The sequence below is a fragment of the Schistocerca gregaria genome, chromosome 4 (genome assembly GCF_023897955.1).
Source record: "Schistocerca gregaria isolate iqSchGreg1 chromosome 4, iqSchGreg1.2, whole genome shotgun sequence".
In the NCBI taxonomy this organism is placed as follows: Eukaryota; Metazoa; Arthropoda; class Insecta; order Orthoptera; family Acrididae; genus Schistocerca; species Schistocerca gregaria.
The window spans coordinates 215,693,892-215,712,504 of record NC_064923.1 but is presented as its reverse complement, the minus strand read 5'-3'; the positions used below and the strand labels follow the sequence as shown (position 1 = coordinate 215,712,504).

At 44.2% G+C, this 18,613-nt stretch overlaps 1 protein-coding gene across 1 annotated transcript in view; it reads left to right on the top strand.

The window, feature by feature from the left end:
- Positions 1-18,613, top strand: part of LOC126267084 (peptide transporter family 1-like) — a 212,669-nt gene that overhangs the window by 99,576 nt on the left and 94,480 nt on the right. The window contains exon 3 of the mRNA XM_049971947.1: positions 6,163-6,197. Within this exon, the coding sequence (XP_049827904.1) occupies positions 6,163-6,197 (35 nt within the window). The remainder of the gene's footprint in view (positions 1-6,162; positions 6,198-18,613) is intronic.

The window sequence follows — 18,613 nt, the reverse complement described above, 5'->3', positions numbered from 1 at the left end:
AGCTTCGCAGATGATGAAGAAATTGAAGAAATGTATGATGAGATAAAAGAAATTATTCAGAATGTGAAGGGAGACGAAAATTTAATAGTCATGGAGTCATGGGTGACTGGAATTCGATAGTAGGAAAAGGAAGAGAAGGATATGTAGTAGGTGAATATGGATTGGGGGTAAGAAATGAAAGAGGAAGCCACCTGGTAGAATTTTGCACAGAGCATAACTTAATCATAGCTAACACTTGGTTCAAGAATCATGAAAGAAAGTTGTCTACATGGCAGAAGCCTGGAGATACTGAGAGGTTTCAGATAGATTATATAATGGTAACACAGAGATTTAGGAACCAGTTTTTAAATTGTAAGACATTTCCAGGTACAGTTCATAATCTATTGATTATGAACTGTAGATTAAAACTGAAGAAACTGCAAAAAGGTGGGAATTTAAGGAGATGGGACCTGGATAAACTAAAAGAAGCAGAGGTTGTACAGAGTTTCAAGGAGAGCATAAGGGAACAATTGACAGGAATGGGGGAAAGAAACATAGTAGAAGAAGAATGGGCAGCTTTGAGGGATGAAGTAGTGAAGGCAGCAGAGGATCAAGTAGGTAAAAAGACGAGGGCTAGTAGAAATCTTTGGGTGACAGAAGAAATATTGAATTTAATTGATAAAAGGAGAAAATATAAAAAGGCAGTAAATGAAGCAGGCAAAAAGGAATACAAACGTCTCAAAAGTGAGATCGACAGGAACTGCAAAATTGCTAAGCCGTCAAGGCAAGAGAACAAATGTAAGGATGTAGAGGCTTATCTCACTAGGGGTAAGATAGATACTGCTTACAGGAAAATTAAAGAGACCTTTGGAGAAAAGAGAACCACTTATATGAATATCAAGAGCTCAGATGGAAACCCAGTTCTAAGCAAAGAAGGGAAAGCACAAAGGTGGAAGAAGTATATAGAGGGACTATACAAGGGCGATGTACTTGGGGGCAATGCTATAGAAAGGAATGAGGATGTAGATGAAGATGAAATAGGAGATATGATACTGCGTGAAGAGTTTGATAGAGCACGGAAAGACCTAAGTCGAAACAAGGCTCCGGGAGTAGACAACATTCCATTAGAACTACTGACAGCCTTGGGAGAGCCAGTCCTGACAAAAATCTACTATCTGGTGAGCAACATGTATGAGACAGGCGAAATACCCTCAGATTTCAAGAAGAATATAATAATTCCAATCTCAAAGAAAGCAGGCGTTGACAGAGGTGAAAATTATCGAACTATCAGTTTAGTAAGTCACAGCTGCAAAATACTAAAGCGAATTCCTTACAGACGAATGGAAAAACTGGTAGAAGCCGACCTCGGGGAAGATCAGTTTGGATTCCGTAGAAATATGGGAACACGTGAGGCAATACTGTCCCTACGACTTATCTTAGAAGTTAGATTAAGAATAGACATCCTACGTTTCTAGCATTTGTAGACTTAGAGAAAGCTTTTGACAATGTTCACTGGAATACTCTATTTCAAATTCTGAAGGTAGCAGGGGTAAAATACAGGGAGCAAAAGGCTATTTACAATTTGTACAGAAACCTGATGGCAGTTATAAGAGTCGAGGGACATGAAAGGGAAGCAGTGGTTGGGAAGGGAGTGAGACAGGTTTGTAGCCTCTCCCCGACGTTATTCAATCGGTATATTGAGCAATCAGTAAAGGAAACAAAAGAAAAATTCGGAGTAGGTATTAAAATCCATGGAGAAGAAATAAAAACATTGAGGTTCGCCGATGACATTGTAATTCTGTGAGAGACAGCAAAGGACTTTGAAGAGCAGTTGAACGGAATGGACAGTGCTTGAAAGGAGGATATAAAATCAACATCAACAAATGCAAAACGAGGATAATGGAATGTAGTCGAATTAAGTCGGGTGATACTGAGGGAATTAGATTAGGAAATGTGACACTTAAAGTAGTAAAGAGTTTTGCTATTTGGGGAGCAAAGTAAGTGATGATGGTCGAAGTAGAGAGGATATAAAATGTAGACTGGCAATGGCAAGTAAAGCGTTTCTGAAGAAGAGAAATTTGTTAACATCGAGTATATATTTAAATGTCAGGAAGTCGTTTCTGAAAGTATTTGTATGGAATGTAGCCATGTATGGAAGTGAAACATGGACTATAAATGGTTTAGACAAGAAGAGAATAGAAGCTTTCGAAATGTGGTGCTATAGAAGAATGCTCAAAATTAGATGGGTAGATCACATAACTAAAGAGGAGATATTGAATAGAATTGGGTAGAAGAGGAGTTTGTGGCACAAATTGACAAGAAGAAGGGATCGGTTGGTAGGACATGTTCTGAGGCATCAGGTATCACCAATTTAGTATTGGAGGGTAGCGTGGAGGGTAAAAATCGTAGAGGGAGACCAAGAGGTGAATACACTAAGCAGATTCAGAAGGATGTAGGTTGCAGTAGGTACTGAGAGATGAAGAAGCTTGCACAGGATAGAGTACCATGGAGAGCTGCATGAAACCAGTCTCTCGACTGAAGACCACAACAACAACAAAAACCCTATGTATTCACCTGACCGGAAGTCCTCCTCCTTCTCTCACGGAACTTCACTAATTCGCAGTATATCTAACTTTTAAATATCCATTTTCCTTTTTAAGTTTTCTAACCTACCTTCGCGATCAAGGGAGCTGGCATTCCACGCTCCGATCCGTAAAACGCCTGTTCTGTTTTTCCTGATAACTCTTGGTAGGTTAACATAATAGAGGAAATGGAGAAGATCCAAAAACGAGTGGCTTGTTTCATTGTGCATTTGATCGCGGGAGCGTTGCGAAGATGTTCAGCAACTTCCTAAAGCAGACACTACAAATCTAGTGTTGGTGCTGATACTGGGTATTATGGAGAGCTTCACTGCTAACATTCAGAGAGCGTGATTTTCAAAAAGAGTAAATTAACTTCCTCGCCCACTCCAAACACACTTTAAGGTAGTTTGTGGAAGTAACTTACGAGTACCCCAAGGGCGTGTTATACACTGACCTTACTGTTCACGATATAGACAAGTCATATTACTATGGATAGCGTAGGAAACTCCGTGAGACTGTTAGCAGAGAGGCTTGAACAGGCCTGCAGTATTGCTACGTACATGTCTTTCAAGTACCAGTGGCAGGTGTTAAAAGGCCTAGCACATGATACGGAAAACGTATCCTTTTACCTCATCTATTTATTTTCAAATATTACAAAGAAGCTTTTCGATACACTTTGTAACTACACTCCTGGAAATGGAAAAAAGAACACATTGACACCGGTGTGTCAGACCCACCATACTTGCTCCGGACACTGCGAGAGGGCTGTACAAGCAATGATCACACGCACGGCACAGCGGACACACCAGGAACCGCGGTGTTGGCCGTCGAATGGCGCTAGCTGCGCAGCATTTGTGCACCGCCACCGTCATTGTCAGCCAGTTTGCCGTGGCATATGGAGCTCCATCGCAGTCTTTAACACTGGTAGCATGCCGTGACAGCATGGACGTGAACCGTATGTGCAGTTGACGGACTTTGAGCGAGGGCGTATAGTGGGCATGCGGGAGGCCGGGTGGACGTACCACCGAATTGCTCAACACGTGGGGCGTGAGGTCTCCACAGTACATCGATGTTGTCGCCAGTGGTCGGCGGAAGGTGCACGTGCCCGTCGACCTGGGACCGGACCGCAGCGACGCACGGATGCACGCCAAGACCGTAGGATCCTACGCAGTGCCGTAGGGGACCGCACCGCCACTTCCCAGCAAATTAGGGACACTGTTGCTCCTGGGGTATCGGCGAGGACCATTCGCAACCGTCTCCATGAAGCTGGGCTACGGTCCCTCACACCGTTAGGCCGTCTTCCGCTCACGCCCCAACATCGTGCAGCCCGCCTCCAGTGGTGTCGCGACAGGCGTGAATGGAGGGACGAATGGAGACGTGTCGTCTTCAGCGATGAGAGTCGCTTCTGCCTTGGTGCCAATGATGGTCGTATGCGTGTTTGGCGCCGTGCAGGTGAGCGCCACAATCAGGACTGCATACGACTGAGGCACACAGGGCCAACACCCGGCATCATGGTGTGGGGAGCGATCTCCTACACTGGCCGTACACCTCTGGTGATCGTCGAGGGGACACTGAATAGTGCACGGTACATCCAAACCGTCATCGAACCCATCGTTCTACCATTCCTAGACCGGCAAGGGAACTTGCTGTTCCAACAGGACAATGCACGTCCGCATGTATCCCGTGCCACCCAACGTGCTCTAGAAGGTGTAAGTCAACTACCCTGTCCAGCAAGATCTCCGGATCTGTCCGCCATTGAGCATGTTTGGGACTGGATGAAGCGTCGTCTCACGCGGTCTGCACGTCCAGCACGAACACTGGTCCAACTGAGGCGCCAGGTGGAAATGGCATGGCAAGCCGTTCCATAGGACTACATCCAGCATCTCTACGATCGTCTCCATGGGAGAATAGCAGCCTGCATTGCTGCGAAAGGTGGATATACACTGTACTAGTGCCGACATTGTGCATGCTCTGTTGCCTGTGTCTATGTGCCTGTGGTTGTGTCAGTGTGATCATGTGATGTATCTGACCCCAGGAATGTGTCAATAAAGTTTCCCCTTCCTGGGACAATGAATTCACGGTGTTCTTATTTCAATTTCCAGGAGTGTAGTTCCAGTTTCCTAAAAGGTACAGACACGTGAGCCGCGGATCTTTGAGTGCGGCATAAGACGAGGGTACTGCTGACAATAATACTGCGCTTATTGTAGGGGCCATACCAAAATACACGAGCAACTCATTTTCATAAACAATAATTTTTACTTTTTAGACAAACTATGGACGTATCCTAATTTACAGACTTTTACGTCACTTTTCAATATAATCTCCGCTTCGTTGGACACATTTTCTCACCGTTCTGTAAGTCTGAAAATTCTATTGCGTTAGAAGTCCATTTCTACTTTACGAAGACACTGACATACCGAAAAGGTAGTGACCTGACAGTCTGTATTCTTCTTTAAATTAAATCAGTGTAATTTTTTTTATAAAGACTGGACGTCGGAGTTGCAAATTTAATTTTAAGCAACACATGTCAATGATGGCATGCAAAAATTTAGTTTTATTCCAGGTAAAGCGCATCTCGAGCTACAAATTAATCGTAATGTCGTCAGTTTTGTTTTAGACTCTGTTTGACGTCCAGAATTCGGAGTACCGGAAATTATGGCGGTACGTGACAATGTGAGCCGGATTGGGATTGGGACCCAGATCCAAATCTGTACAGTACACTACCAGTTACAAGCGCTGCCCGTCAAAGGCGAGGTCTGTGCTCGAATTCCTGCTGGCCACGCAGTTTTTGACTTGTCAGTCACTATCATCGTAACAGATAAACACGTTTAGAGTACAATAATTAAATAAAATAGTGGCTGCAAGTCCTCGTACAGAATAATAATAGAGAATAAATGTGAAGAATACGTGAACAATTGTTGCTTGTATATTATACAAGATAGAGCTTCTCCTTAAATTTTTTCGGATGGTACGACCTACAGCGATATTCTGCCAGTAGGAATTGAATGTAGGGAGGAAGATTAGTGTTTTACGTTCCACCGACGGAGAAATGCTCGGATCGTGGAATGGTGGTAAAGAGATTGGTTTTTCTTACATTGAAACCATTATCAGATTCACCTCAGTCGTCTTCAAGGTCTCCACGAAATACAAATGGGGATGGCCAGATGGGACTGAATCCTCGCTCTTCCCGAATTCGGTCCTAGTGATCTGTAGGCAGTGTACCATAGTTCAAATGGCTCAGTTTAGGCACACAGCTAATGTACTTCATAATTTCCTTTTTTAAGTTTCATTTCAGAAGAGAGATAACGTGGCGACGAAAAAAAGGTAGTATTCAAGAGAGTTAGAACATAAACAATCAATACTGTTAGGTAGGTAAACAAAACAGTCTCTTTAAAAGAATCTCGACGAAGCTTTCGAAATCGATGTTTATGTCTCTCAAAACTATCGCAATGTCACATTTTCCACATAATATGTCTGTCTCATTGTTTTACATTTTTATCATTATTAGGATCAGGAGAACTTGCTTTTTCACATTACACTGTAAGAGTCCTGACTAATTCCAGTTGCTACCCTGTCTTAACTTTATGTCTCTTATTTTCAGATGACGCTGTCTTGGAAGAAGTGGTGCCAAAGAAAGTGAGAATTTCTATCATTAGTATACAAAATTAATTCATTAGACACTATTAATACTTTTCATTTTTGTTAGATTCTGAAGTAGTGTGGAATCATTATGGGCATCAACGAAATAGAGGGCAGGCAAAACAGAATTCGCCCAGAAAATATTTCGTGCACCTTAAGATAGCCAACTCGTCCTGATTTGGAGGAGGCGGAATAGAGACAGCGATTAGTGATCATGATGTCATCAGAGCGACTATGGTACTGACAGTCAATAAATCAATCAAGAAGGCCAGGAGTGTGTTTCTGCTAGGAAGAGCATATAAGCAGTTGTTAACATCTTACTTATACAATGAACTGACCTCACTTAATTCCAGTAAGGAATTGTGGGCAAAGTTGAAACAGACTGTAAATTATGGCCCGGAGAGCTATATGCCTAATTAGTGGATTAAGTACGGAAAAGACCACCATCGTTTAACAGCGAAATTCGAAAATTGCTAAGGAGGCAAATGTGGTGAACTTTCGGTTGACAATAGAACGAGCAAATAACGACAGACAAAGATTAGTAGAGATTCGTTCACCTGTGCAAAGATCTATACGCGAAATAAAGGATGTCTGCCACCATCGTACCTTAGCAAAAGCTCTTAATAGTGTCCTGCTTGATACAAATGCGCCGTTTAAATATCAGGGAGTAACGATGCAGAGCTTCCGGGTGGGAAGCAGCGCCGGTCCCCGACACGAATTCGCCCGGCGGATTTATGTCGAGGTCCGGTGAACTGGCCAGTCTGCGGCTGGTTTTTAGGCGGTTTTCCATCTGCCTCGGCGAATGCGGGCCGGTTCCCCTTATTCCGCCTCAGTTACACTATGTCGGCGATTGCTGCGCAAACAAGTTCTCCACGTACGCGTAAACCACGCAAACGTAGGTGTTACACTCGTCTGGTGTGAGATGTTCCCTGGGTGGGGGGGTCCACCGGGGGCCGAGCCGAACAATAACCCTGGGTTCGGTGTGGGGTGTCGGAGGGGTAAAGTGGACTGCGGTAGTCGTTGTGGGGGTGTGGACCACTGCGGCTGCGGCAAGGACAGAGCCTTTCCGTAGTTTCTAGGTCCCCGGTTAACATACAATACAACGGTGCAGAGCGGTGTGAAATAGAATTAAATAGAACGAAAATGTGAGGATTGTGGTAGGGTCTTCGGTTTATTGGGAGAATTTTTGGGAAAGTGTGGTTCATCTGTAAAGGAGACAGCATACAGGACGCTAGTGCGGGCAATTTTTGAGTACTATCTGAGTTTTTGGGATACGCTCTATGTGCGATTGAAGGAAGACATTGAAGCATTTCAGAGGCGGCGTACTAGATATGTTACTGGTAGGTTTGAAGAGAACGCAAGTGTCCGCATTCAGCTGTGGATGATACGGTGGTCAGTCGGTACCGTTGAGCCTTGAAGATCTGTTCGGCATGAGAGAGATCGGTTATACAAAATCTCAGTGTTACTGTAACTGATTTCAAATCCTACATTAAATATATCAAATTTAGAAACACAGCAATTGCTCAGTGAAATAAACCTATAGGTTGTTATAATCCACGGGTACCGTTAAGAGGAGCTCAGAGTGCTTAAAACTTTTCATGATCAATAGCACGTAGAATTCTGCGATTGCAGTTTCACTCCCGTAATGTGCTGTAAGACATTCTTTTTGATTTCACTTTTCCATTGAAAGTTGCCACCTTTGATTTCTGTGGAAGATCCAGAATTATTCTGACATCAAGATACAAATTACGTATTTACTATTTCTCCCTTAAGTGTACGGCTAGGAATTGTTCGCTTCTAAAATAAGCTCAAGCGAGAGTAAGATAAATTGCGGAGATGATGTCAGAAATTTAAGATAACGAAAACTTACCAGATATCAGTGTTAGGAGCACATCACAGAACTTCTTGGGCGGATGATAGTTTAAGTCGATCTTCAAAGTAAAAAACAAGCTCTTCGCTTCATCGGTTCTGTTTGTCGTGGAGTCTATCATTTTCATCGACATCGATGCCTCCCGAGGATACTTTGATGTTGAGCTGTCAATGACTTTTGAGCTCGTAACTAACTTGCTTCCATTTCCGTTGTTAAGAAGGAAGAGATATTTATACCATTTCTTTGGCCTAGGACAAAACTCAAAACACTCGCTGGAACATGTGGTCTACCCAAAATTGCTCCAGCCTACCAACAGGACTTCGATAACTGTGCAGGTTGAATCTGAACTACACTGACAAATTTTCGAAAGTTGTTTAGGAATATTTTCTGATTATTTTAGCATAACAGACCATCAGCTTTCGGTCACTCCTTGCAGAGTAATTGCAATTCGTTTGATAACCGTCCCCCTTATCTTTGTATCTTTGTTGCAATGAAAATACCTGCGTACCAGTGCGAATATCGGCAGTATGTGCTGCATGTCTTGTTTAGAAACCAACTTGTTCCAATTGTAAGTAGGCTGTTTAGGTTTTTTTATTGGTAACGCCGCATAGCGCTCTGTATGAAAAATCACTGGCTGTGCTGTGTGCAGCTGGATGTTAACAGCGTGTAGCGTTGGGCAGTTGGAGGTGAGCCGCCAGCAGTGGTGGATGTGGGGAGAGAGATGGCGGAGTTTTGAAATTTGTAAGAATGGATGTCATGAACTGCTATATATATTATGACTATTAAGGTAAATACATTGTTTGTTCTCTATTAAAATCTTTCATTTGCTAACTATACCTATCAGTAGTTAGTGCCTTCCGTAGTTTGAATCTTTTATTTAGCTGGCAGTAGTGGTGCTCGCTGTATTGCAGTAGTTCGAGTAACCAAGATTTTTGTGAGGTAAGTGATATGTGAAACGTGTCGGTTAATGTTAGTCAGGCCCATTCTTTTGTAGGGATTTTTGAAAGTCAGATTGCGTTGCGCTAAAAATATTGTGTGTCAGTTTAAGCACAGTTTGGAACAATTTTTCTAAGGGGACGTTTCACAATCACTCGTACACTTGTACATGCTATAATAGTGTCGGTGGTTGCGATACCATTTATTGTCAGGACGGTCGACTGTACCCCAGGAAGGAGTATGCAGGGTGACAGGTTGCATAGTACCAGCAATACGGCGGTTGTGGAATCAGAAAGGCTCAATTAGCAAGTACTGTACATTCTTTATACAGTAAAGGTGCTTTTATGCTGCCACCTTGCTGCTCGCTGTCACGGCCCAACGATGATGTATCAAGCCCACAGAATCATACCGTCGCATTTAAACTGGACCATCGCCAGGCAGATATCAAGCCGGTTTGTGTCTCGCGCAGAGAACATTGCCGTATGTCCTGAAACTTCAGTCATGATTGGCTGCTTCAGGGTTACTCCAGCAGTGCTGAGTTTGACCCACCTAGAACTCTGCTAGCTTTGTGAACAGCTGCTCGGTAATTATTCCTGGTGAGCAGCGTAAATGTAACATCGTTTCTCGCGAACTGCGACGTACCAGTAGCGAGGCTGCAGTATTAAGGTACCCTTAGACGCTCGTTCAGTGGTTGGTGGTGGCCACACGGTGGCATCCATTGACCCCAGGCAGCAATGGTTGCCTCAGCATAGTACACGGTGGCGTGTTTGGTCAAGGCCGAGTGTAGATGCCTGTCAGGAGCGCTGACACAGTGAAGTGCCCTCGCAGACATGGGCCTGATGGTGATTGGCGGCACACAGGAATCACGTTTGAGTTGCGTCAGTCGGTTGCTCCGGTGATGGGTTGGCCTTGTGGCGCACAGTTCCGAAACTCAAGATCTCTTTGAGCCGACCAGAGACTGGATGAAGTCGTCCTTCTCGAACTTCAGAATGATCAGATCTAGCAGCGAGTCATACAGCAGCAGCAAGCGGATAAAGCAGCTATATGTAGTTAAAGTTGACTGGCCGACATGGGTCCATCGACTGGCGTGAAGTACACTACTGGCCATTAAAATTGCTACACCAAGAAGAAATGCAGATGATAAATGGGTATTCATTGGACAAATGTATTATACTAGAACTGAATCTGATTACATTTTCAAGCAATTTGGGTACATAGATCCTGAGAAATCAGTACCCATAACAACCACCTCTGGCCGTAATAACGGCCTTGATATGCCTGTGCATTGAGTCAAACAGAGCTTGGATGGTGTGTACAGCTACAGCTGCCCATGCAGCTTCAACACAATACCACAGTTCATCAAGAGTAGTGACTGGCTTATTGTGACGAGCCAGTTGCTCGGCCACCATTGACCAGACATTTTCAATTGGTGGGAGTTCTGGAGAATGTGTTGGCCAGGGCAGCAGTCGAACATTTTCTGCATCCAGAAATGCCCGTCAGGACCTGCATCATGAGGTCGTGCATTATCCTGCTGAAATGTAGGGTTTCGCAGGGATCGAGTGAAGGGTAAACCCACGGGCTGTAGCACATCTGAAATGTGACGTCCACTGTTCAAAGTGCCGTCAATGCGAACAAGAGGTGAGCGACGCGTGTAACAAGTGGCACCCCATACCATCACGCCGGGTGATACGCCAGTGTGGCGATAACGAATACACGCTTCCAATGTGCGTTCACCGCGATGTTGCCAAACAAGGATGCGACAATCATGATGCTGTAAACAGAACCTGGATTCATCCGAAAAAAGGGACGTTTTGCCTTTCGTGCACCCAGGTTCGTCGTTCAGTACACCATAAAAGGCGCTCCTGTCTGTGATGCAGTGTCAAGAGTAACCGCAGCCATGGTCTCCGAGCTGATAGTCCATGCTGCTGAAAACGTCGTCGAACTGTTCGTGCAGATGGTTGTTGTCTTGCAAATGTCCCCATCTGTTGACTCAGGGATCGAGACGTGGCTGCACGATTCGTTACAGCTATGCGGATAAGATGCCTGTCATCTCGACTGCTAGTGATACGAGGCCGTTGGGATCCAGCACGGCGTTCCGTATTACTCTCCTGAACCCACCGATTCCATATTCTGCTAACAGTCACTGGATCTAGACCAACGTGAGCAACAATGTCGCGATACGATAAACGGCACTTGCGACAGGCTACAATCCGATCTTTATCAAAGTCGGAAACGTGATGGTACGCATTTCTCCTCCTTACACGAGGCATCACAACAACGTTTTATCAGGCAACGCATGTCAACTGCTGTTTGTGTATGAGAAATCGGTTGGAAACTTTCCTCATGTCAGCACTTTGTAGGCGTCAACCTTGTGTGAATTATCTGGAAAGCTAATCATTTGCATATTACAACATCTTCTCCCTGTCTATTAAATTTCGCGTCTGTTGCACGTCATCTTCGTGGTGTAGCAATTTTAATGGCCAGTAGTGTAGAAACAGTCACCGAACATCCTCTGAAATTTTGTCGGTCGGAGCTCGGATTCCCCTTATACAATTAATTTTCTTACCAGTTCCAGTTTCAAAGAAAAAATTCATTTTTACTCTTTGTAGTTTCCGACCACAACAAGTGTGAAACGAGAGCTGCGTTGCAACGGTACTGAGATTTTTCAGATAGCGGGTCTTATTATTGGTAGCAGAAACTATCAACAGCAGCACTAAAGTCAATATGCTGTTAACTCAACTACTATATTGTGTTTAATATGTGATTCGAATAACAAAGTCCATAGATGCTATTCCACCCTGCTTAAGCCTTTTGGAGCGAGGAAAACAGACACTTCATCCATAAGCCACCACTTGACTGTCAGTGCTGCTCCATAATCGTCGGCGTATCCCTCCGTCCTACATGTCTCATTCACAATTCGCGCACCCCTATGCTGTCTCAGTGCACACATCTGTTAACATAAAGTACACGGTGTTTCAAAAAGATTCATTCCCTTTCAAAAGACTATCTTGCACACGAATGAAGGTACAAACTTGGGGTTTATTTTAACTTACGCACAGGACCATAAAGTTTTAATTTTCAACATAATCATCCTATTTTGCAACGGTTTATCTATTACCCGAATCAACATGCAAGGTCGTGGTACTTTCTAAAATTGCATTTACGAACAAAGTATTCAGGTATCTTTCGTAAATGTCTTCCACCGGATAGATGACAAGCGCATGGATGTTTGTCCAACACCTCTCATACGAGGCGTGTTTTTTTTTTTTAAGTAAGTACCGTTTTGAAATTTAAAAAGGCGTGCTAAGATATCTCAATAATTTTATTTTTACATGAAAGCCTGTACCATAATCTACTTTTCTACATAATTTCCGTCAATATTGTGCCACTTTCATAACATTGTACCAGTTTTTGAATACCCTTCTCATAGAAGTCTGCCGCTTGACTTGTTGACTTGTTAACCACTGCACCACCACTGTTTTGACTTCGTCATTGCCTTTAATACACTGACAGCCCAGGTGTTTCTTCAAGTGGCGGAACAGACGGTAGTCAGTGGGCGCAAATCGGGGCTGTACGGAGGATGATCTAGAGATTCCCATCGAAAAGATGTGATGAGATCTTTCGTTTGGTTCGCCACATGCGGACGGGCATTGTCTTGCAGCAAAACGATGCCCTTTCTCAACTTCCATGGACTGTTGCCTTGATTCTGGTGTGACGTCGGTGACCCATGTTTCATCGCCCGTAACAATTTGGCTTAAGAAATCATTACCGTCGTTGTAGTACCGCTCAAGGTAAGTCAATACACTATCTAAACGTTTGGTTTTTGTGCACATCCGTCAACATTTTCGGGACCCAACGTGCGGACAATTGTCGGTAATTTCAGTGCTCGGTCACAATGCCACACAAAACTACGAGAAACATTAGGAAAGTCATCCCCCAAGGAGGAAATCGTAAAGCGTCTGTTTTCTCTCACCTTATTGTCCACTTCCTGCACCAAACTTTCATTAACGACCGAAGGACGCCCACTCCGTTGTTCGTAATGCACATTTGTGCGGCCGTCTTTAAATGCTCTCACCCACTTTCTTTCAATTCTGTCACTCACAATATTTTCTCCGTAAACTGGACAGATCTCACGATGAATATCGATCGCTTTTAGGCCTTTAGCACTAAGAAATCTTATAACAGCCCGTACTTCACAGTCGGCGTGACTCACGACTATCGGAGGCATCTTAAACACTCAGTACACAAAGAAGAATCAGACTGTAATGGCGTCAGTGCGTAGATTAAGGTACAAGCTTTCATGTAAAAATAAAATTATTGAGATATCTTACCATGACTTTTTTTCATTTCAAAACGGTACTTACTTAAAAAACACGCCTCGTATTTTTGCGAGCCCGTGTAGTGCTACTGCATTCACTGCATGTAGCGCTGCAGTTCTGCTAAAATAGTTGCAAGAGAAGCACATAGACTACTTGATAAAAAAGTGATGCACTCAGTATGGGAGGAAGAAACGAAATAAACTCCATGGATTGAGTCGGGGTATGTTGTTATTTCTATGATTACAAAATTGAGTCAGATTTACAAAGAACTTGTGGTGATCAGACACAGTAGACAGGAACTTGACGACGAGTATGCCTGACGTCACGTTTCCAAACAGTCCAACATCAGGCGACTGTCACATGCGAATGCTCCACATATCTGGATGCTGCACGACTGGACCAGCTAGCAAAATAGAGACACACAAACTATGTCAGGGGCTGACAGCGCTGTCTCAAGTGTATACAGCGTCTCTGTGTCAGTAACAGTGATAACTCAAAATTTGGAGCTATTCACGCCCCTTACAGCTGCATACCCCACAGAGTCTGGTAACAACACTAAATACGAACAACACTAGTGCACTCGGGTGGCCTTGATATCGGTGACAAAGATGTACAACTCTTACCGATTTATATACACTCTGATTGTGTATAGGTATACGAAGTAGAATGACGTCCGACCATGTCTTCTGGGTACTCCACTTTCTCGGGGAGAGTAAACGAGATCTTTCACTAACACCCACAGAAAAGGAAAAAAAGCATACTATGAGATCAGGCGACCTTGCAGTCCATGGTGCAATGCGAATCTGCGCGCCTGTTACACTTTTAGCGCTGTACTTTCGATGAAAATTGGCACCCGTTGAAACAGAGAAAGCGTAACGCTTCTTGCTACTTTGTAATCGCCATTTCGACTTGACACACTTTTGATAAGGAACAAGATAGCTAAAGGTGGAAAGAAGGGAGATCCCCAACTGGCAGTCACAGACCTAAGGCGTCATAGTAAAGTTTTAGTTTCGATACCTCGAGGTTTTGTCTTTATTTTTATTCGAGGGATATTCGAAAAGTAATGTCCGATCGGTAGCGAAATGGGAACAACAGTGAAAATCCTACGAAGCTTTGCATAGATGTGTTGGGCAGTGCCTCTACGAGGCTCACTCCAAAAGAAATGCACATTATTTTTGTAAAACTAGAGTTTTCATTCTGCATGTGTGAAAGTCTTACAGTGTGTAGATACATCATTCCCGCTTGTTTTCAAACTTAGTTCAACCTGTTCCTGAGAGTGGCGCCGTCACAGCATTTCTTCAAGATGGCTGCTACACTTGACGTTAGTCAGAAGCAACGTGCTGTCATAGAATTCCTGTGCTGTGAAAACGAGACAGTGGGAAACATCCACAAGAGGTTGAGAAAGGTGTATGGAGATGCTGCTGTCGATCGCAGTACAGTTAGTCGGTGGGCAAGCAGGTTACATGGCGAAAGCGGGCACGGCAATATTGAGGACTGTCCTCGCAGCGGCAGGCCTCGTACTGCACACATTCCAGACAATGTGCAGAGAGTTAACGAATTGGTGACTGCTGACAGACGCAGCACAGTGAACGAATTGTCACGCTACGTTGGGATAGGGGAAGGAAGTGTCTGCAGAATACTGAAAGTGTTGGCGTTGAAAAAGCTTCGTGCAAGGTGGGTTCTCAGGATGTTGACAGTAGCGCACAAAGATACAAGAAAAACAGTATTCAGCGAACTTTTGGAACAGTACGAGAATAGTGGAGATGAATTTATTGGATGAATTGTGACAGGTCATGAAACATGGCTCCATCATTTTTCACCAGAAACGAAGAGGCAATCAATGGAGTGACATCATGCAAATTCACCCAAGAAAAAAAACCATCAAAACCACACCTTCTGATGGAAAAGTTATGGCTACGATGTTTTTCTTGCTTGTGGACATCATGCCAAGTGGAACCACCATGAATTCTGATGCATATGTGACGACACTGAAGAAACTTCAAGCTCGACTGAGTCGTGTTTGACTACATCGGCAAAAGTAGGATGTTTTGCTGTTGCACAACAATGCACTGCCACATGTCAGTCAAAAAAACAGGGAAGCGATCACAAAACTCGGATGGACAACACTGAAACACCCGCCTTACAGTCCTGACCTGGCTCCATGTGACTATAATCTCTTTGGGAAACTGAAAGACTATCTTCGTTTTACAAGGTTTGAAGATGATGACTCCCCTGTGCACACTGCCAAACAGTGCCTCCAACAGGTTGGCCCAGAATTTTACTTTGGGGGTATACAGGCGCTTGTTCCAACATGGCGTAAGGCGGTTGAGAGGGTTCCAAATTAGGTAGAGAAATGAAAATATTGTTTTTAAAGGATGTATCTACACACTGTAAAACTTTCATACATGTAGAGTAAAAGTTGGAGTTAAAAAAATAGTGTGCATTTCTTTTGGAGTGATCCTTGTAGTATGCCTGCCGATCGCTTCACATCGCTATTTTCAGTTATGAGGTCACAGTGATCACGTATAGATGCCTAGAATATAGTATCTTCCGCCAAGTATGAGTGCCTGTGAGATATTTCGCCTGATTTCATGCAGCCCACATAGCGTAACTGACTTCATGATAATTCTCGACCGACCGCACACTGCAGGGGCAGTGGGGACGCTCCTGCAGCGTTTTCGAAGGGAAGTGTTTGATCACACACCATACAGCCCGGACTTGGCTCCCTCTGATGAGCCGTTGTCTCTGAAGACAACATTTTGGCACAGTCAGCGAGCTGCAGATCATCGTAGAGGATTGGCAAAAAGCGCAGGCGGCTGCCTTCTATGACGAGAGTATTGGAAAGTTGGTACAATGCTACGACAGACGTCTCAGTCGGAGCGGTGCCTATGTAGCTGGAAGGTGAAGCAAACAGTTTCAAATAAAACCTTTTCATTTTAATTGTGGTTTCCATTTCGCGACCGGTCGCATCCCGTAGAATGGCCCTCGTAGAAGATATAATATTGTGAAATCGAATGAATCTGTTTGAATTATCCTTTACTTTAGAAACCACGAATACGAGGAGGAAAGTAACTGTGATTGGTTAACCGAAAGATTATTCAGAATACCGTAACTAATAAATGTTATTGGAAGCGGCATGACCCTTCGCATCTCAAGTGATACAATGTTAAAATTCCTCGATTCCCATTTATGCGTGTCATGAGAGAGAGGTAGCTTCTTGGGTAGACTATGACGTTGTCAGAAATGGGACTCCTTTTAAATGCTCTCTTAAGCGACACAACTGTATCAGTGATAAGTGGCATAGAAAATTTTAAGGGTCCCAACTTGAACATCGTGTTTAGATCGCTAACGTCAGCTAGTGATTTCAAAAATGGTTCAAATGGTTCTGAGCACTATGGGACTTAACATCTGTGGTCATCAGTCCCCTAGAACTTAGAACTACTTAAACCTAACTAACCTAAGGACATCACACACATCCATGCCCGAGGCAGGATTCGAGCCTGCGACCGTAGCGGTCACGCGGTTCCAGACTGAAGCGCCTAGAACCGCACGGCCACACCTGCTGGCAACTGGTTTCACTCACTACTAAATACTCACCTATTGTTTTACGAGCTGGCCACACTGGTCTTATACGAAATGAGTGCCGAAGTGTCATGCTATCTTAAAACTTGATATTAAGGAGAATTTTAAGTGCACACCTCGGAGGGGCCACGTATAAAACATAGCTTGCTTTATTTACACACGATATCTTGGAAACAATAGATATAAATGAATAGTTAAGAACCACTTTGCTAGACTTCCGAAAGGTGCTGGACACTGTATCGCTTACTAACCAAGACAGAGTCATAAAGAGTATCTTCGCAAATGTTTGATGGACCGTGGAGTCTTTGACTAATAGAGCCACTTACGTTATACTGGGATTCAGTTTCGGAAAGGAACGGCGATTTTTCCTCGTTCCAGTCCTAACAGGACGGCTCTTGGTCCTCTCAGCCTGCTCTCACATGAATAATGAGGATCTTTCTTGGCTAAAAGGCGGCTGGGCCTGTCATTCTCCGCCTAATAGAATAACAGTCAAGAGAAACTGCACGCTGTCCGCAGTACGGTCAACAGGCCGGACACGGCATTGCGCCACAGACCTTATCGTTACCTTTACATTGTACTGGACGATGAATGTGTCACAGAAGCAAACGGAAGACGTTAGGATGACCGTTGTTAGAGTATTGTTCAAATGTTTAGGCTCCTTAACAAGTGGGCATGACACCACTCGTGAACGAAACCAGAAACGCGCTGTTGGGATTGTAACAGGTCGATGTATTCCATATGAAAGTGTGGCAGAAGGGCTGGGGAACTTATACGGGAATCCGCGAAAAACCAAAGACGTAGTTCTCACGAAGCCCTGTTCCGTAAATTTAGAGAGCCTGTGTTTGAAGAAGAATACTCGACGATAAAGCTCCTACCATCATATATCTTGCCTAGGGATCATTTAGAGAGAAAGGTAATGGAGGCTAGGGCCCGTATAGTCTGGTACACATTGAAATTCCTGCGACACAGTAACGTAGCACTCCGCAACAGGAGCAAAAACATAAAGACGTAACTCATCTTAGCTTTAGCGAGGGTCTGCATCATTTCGCGTTCGTTCCTCCAGCGGCGTGCTACGGTGTTGAGGCTTGGGGATTTCAATGTATACCGTGATTGTGGACATGTACCTGGAAACAAATATATTGGATTATTCGAAAAAACGTTTACAAACTGTCATGGCACACATGACGATCAGTAGGAACCGGGGTTCACAAAGGCCATCCGGGGATCCTCAATGGTGTTGAAGTTACAAATGGACATCCACTATAGGAGATGCTCAAAGTTTGTCCAGATGTATCGAGACATGTCTGACATCGACGCTGCATAGTACGGCGCACCCTCTCAAAGATTCCTGGTGTACCTCGAAGACGTCCTGCTGCCGCTACAATACGGCTCACTAGGTTCTCCGGCGATGCAACGTGTGTTTCATACACGAGACCCTTCAGACAACCATACAGGAAAAAATCGAGTGGAGACAGATCACGTGATCGTGGTGGCCATGTGACTGGCCGACGGCGACCAATCCAGCGACCAGGAAAATTTGCCTGCAGATGTGTCCTCACTTGTCTGCTGAAATGGGCGAGGGATCCGTCGTGCTGGAATCGAATGAGGCGACGAATTGGTATGGGGACGTGATTCAGCGTGTCCGTCAGAACCTCTCGCAGGAATACGAGATACAAGAGACCTTCAAGTCGGCCTGGAGAAGGTAT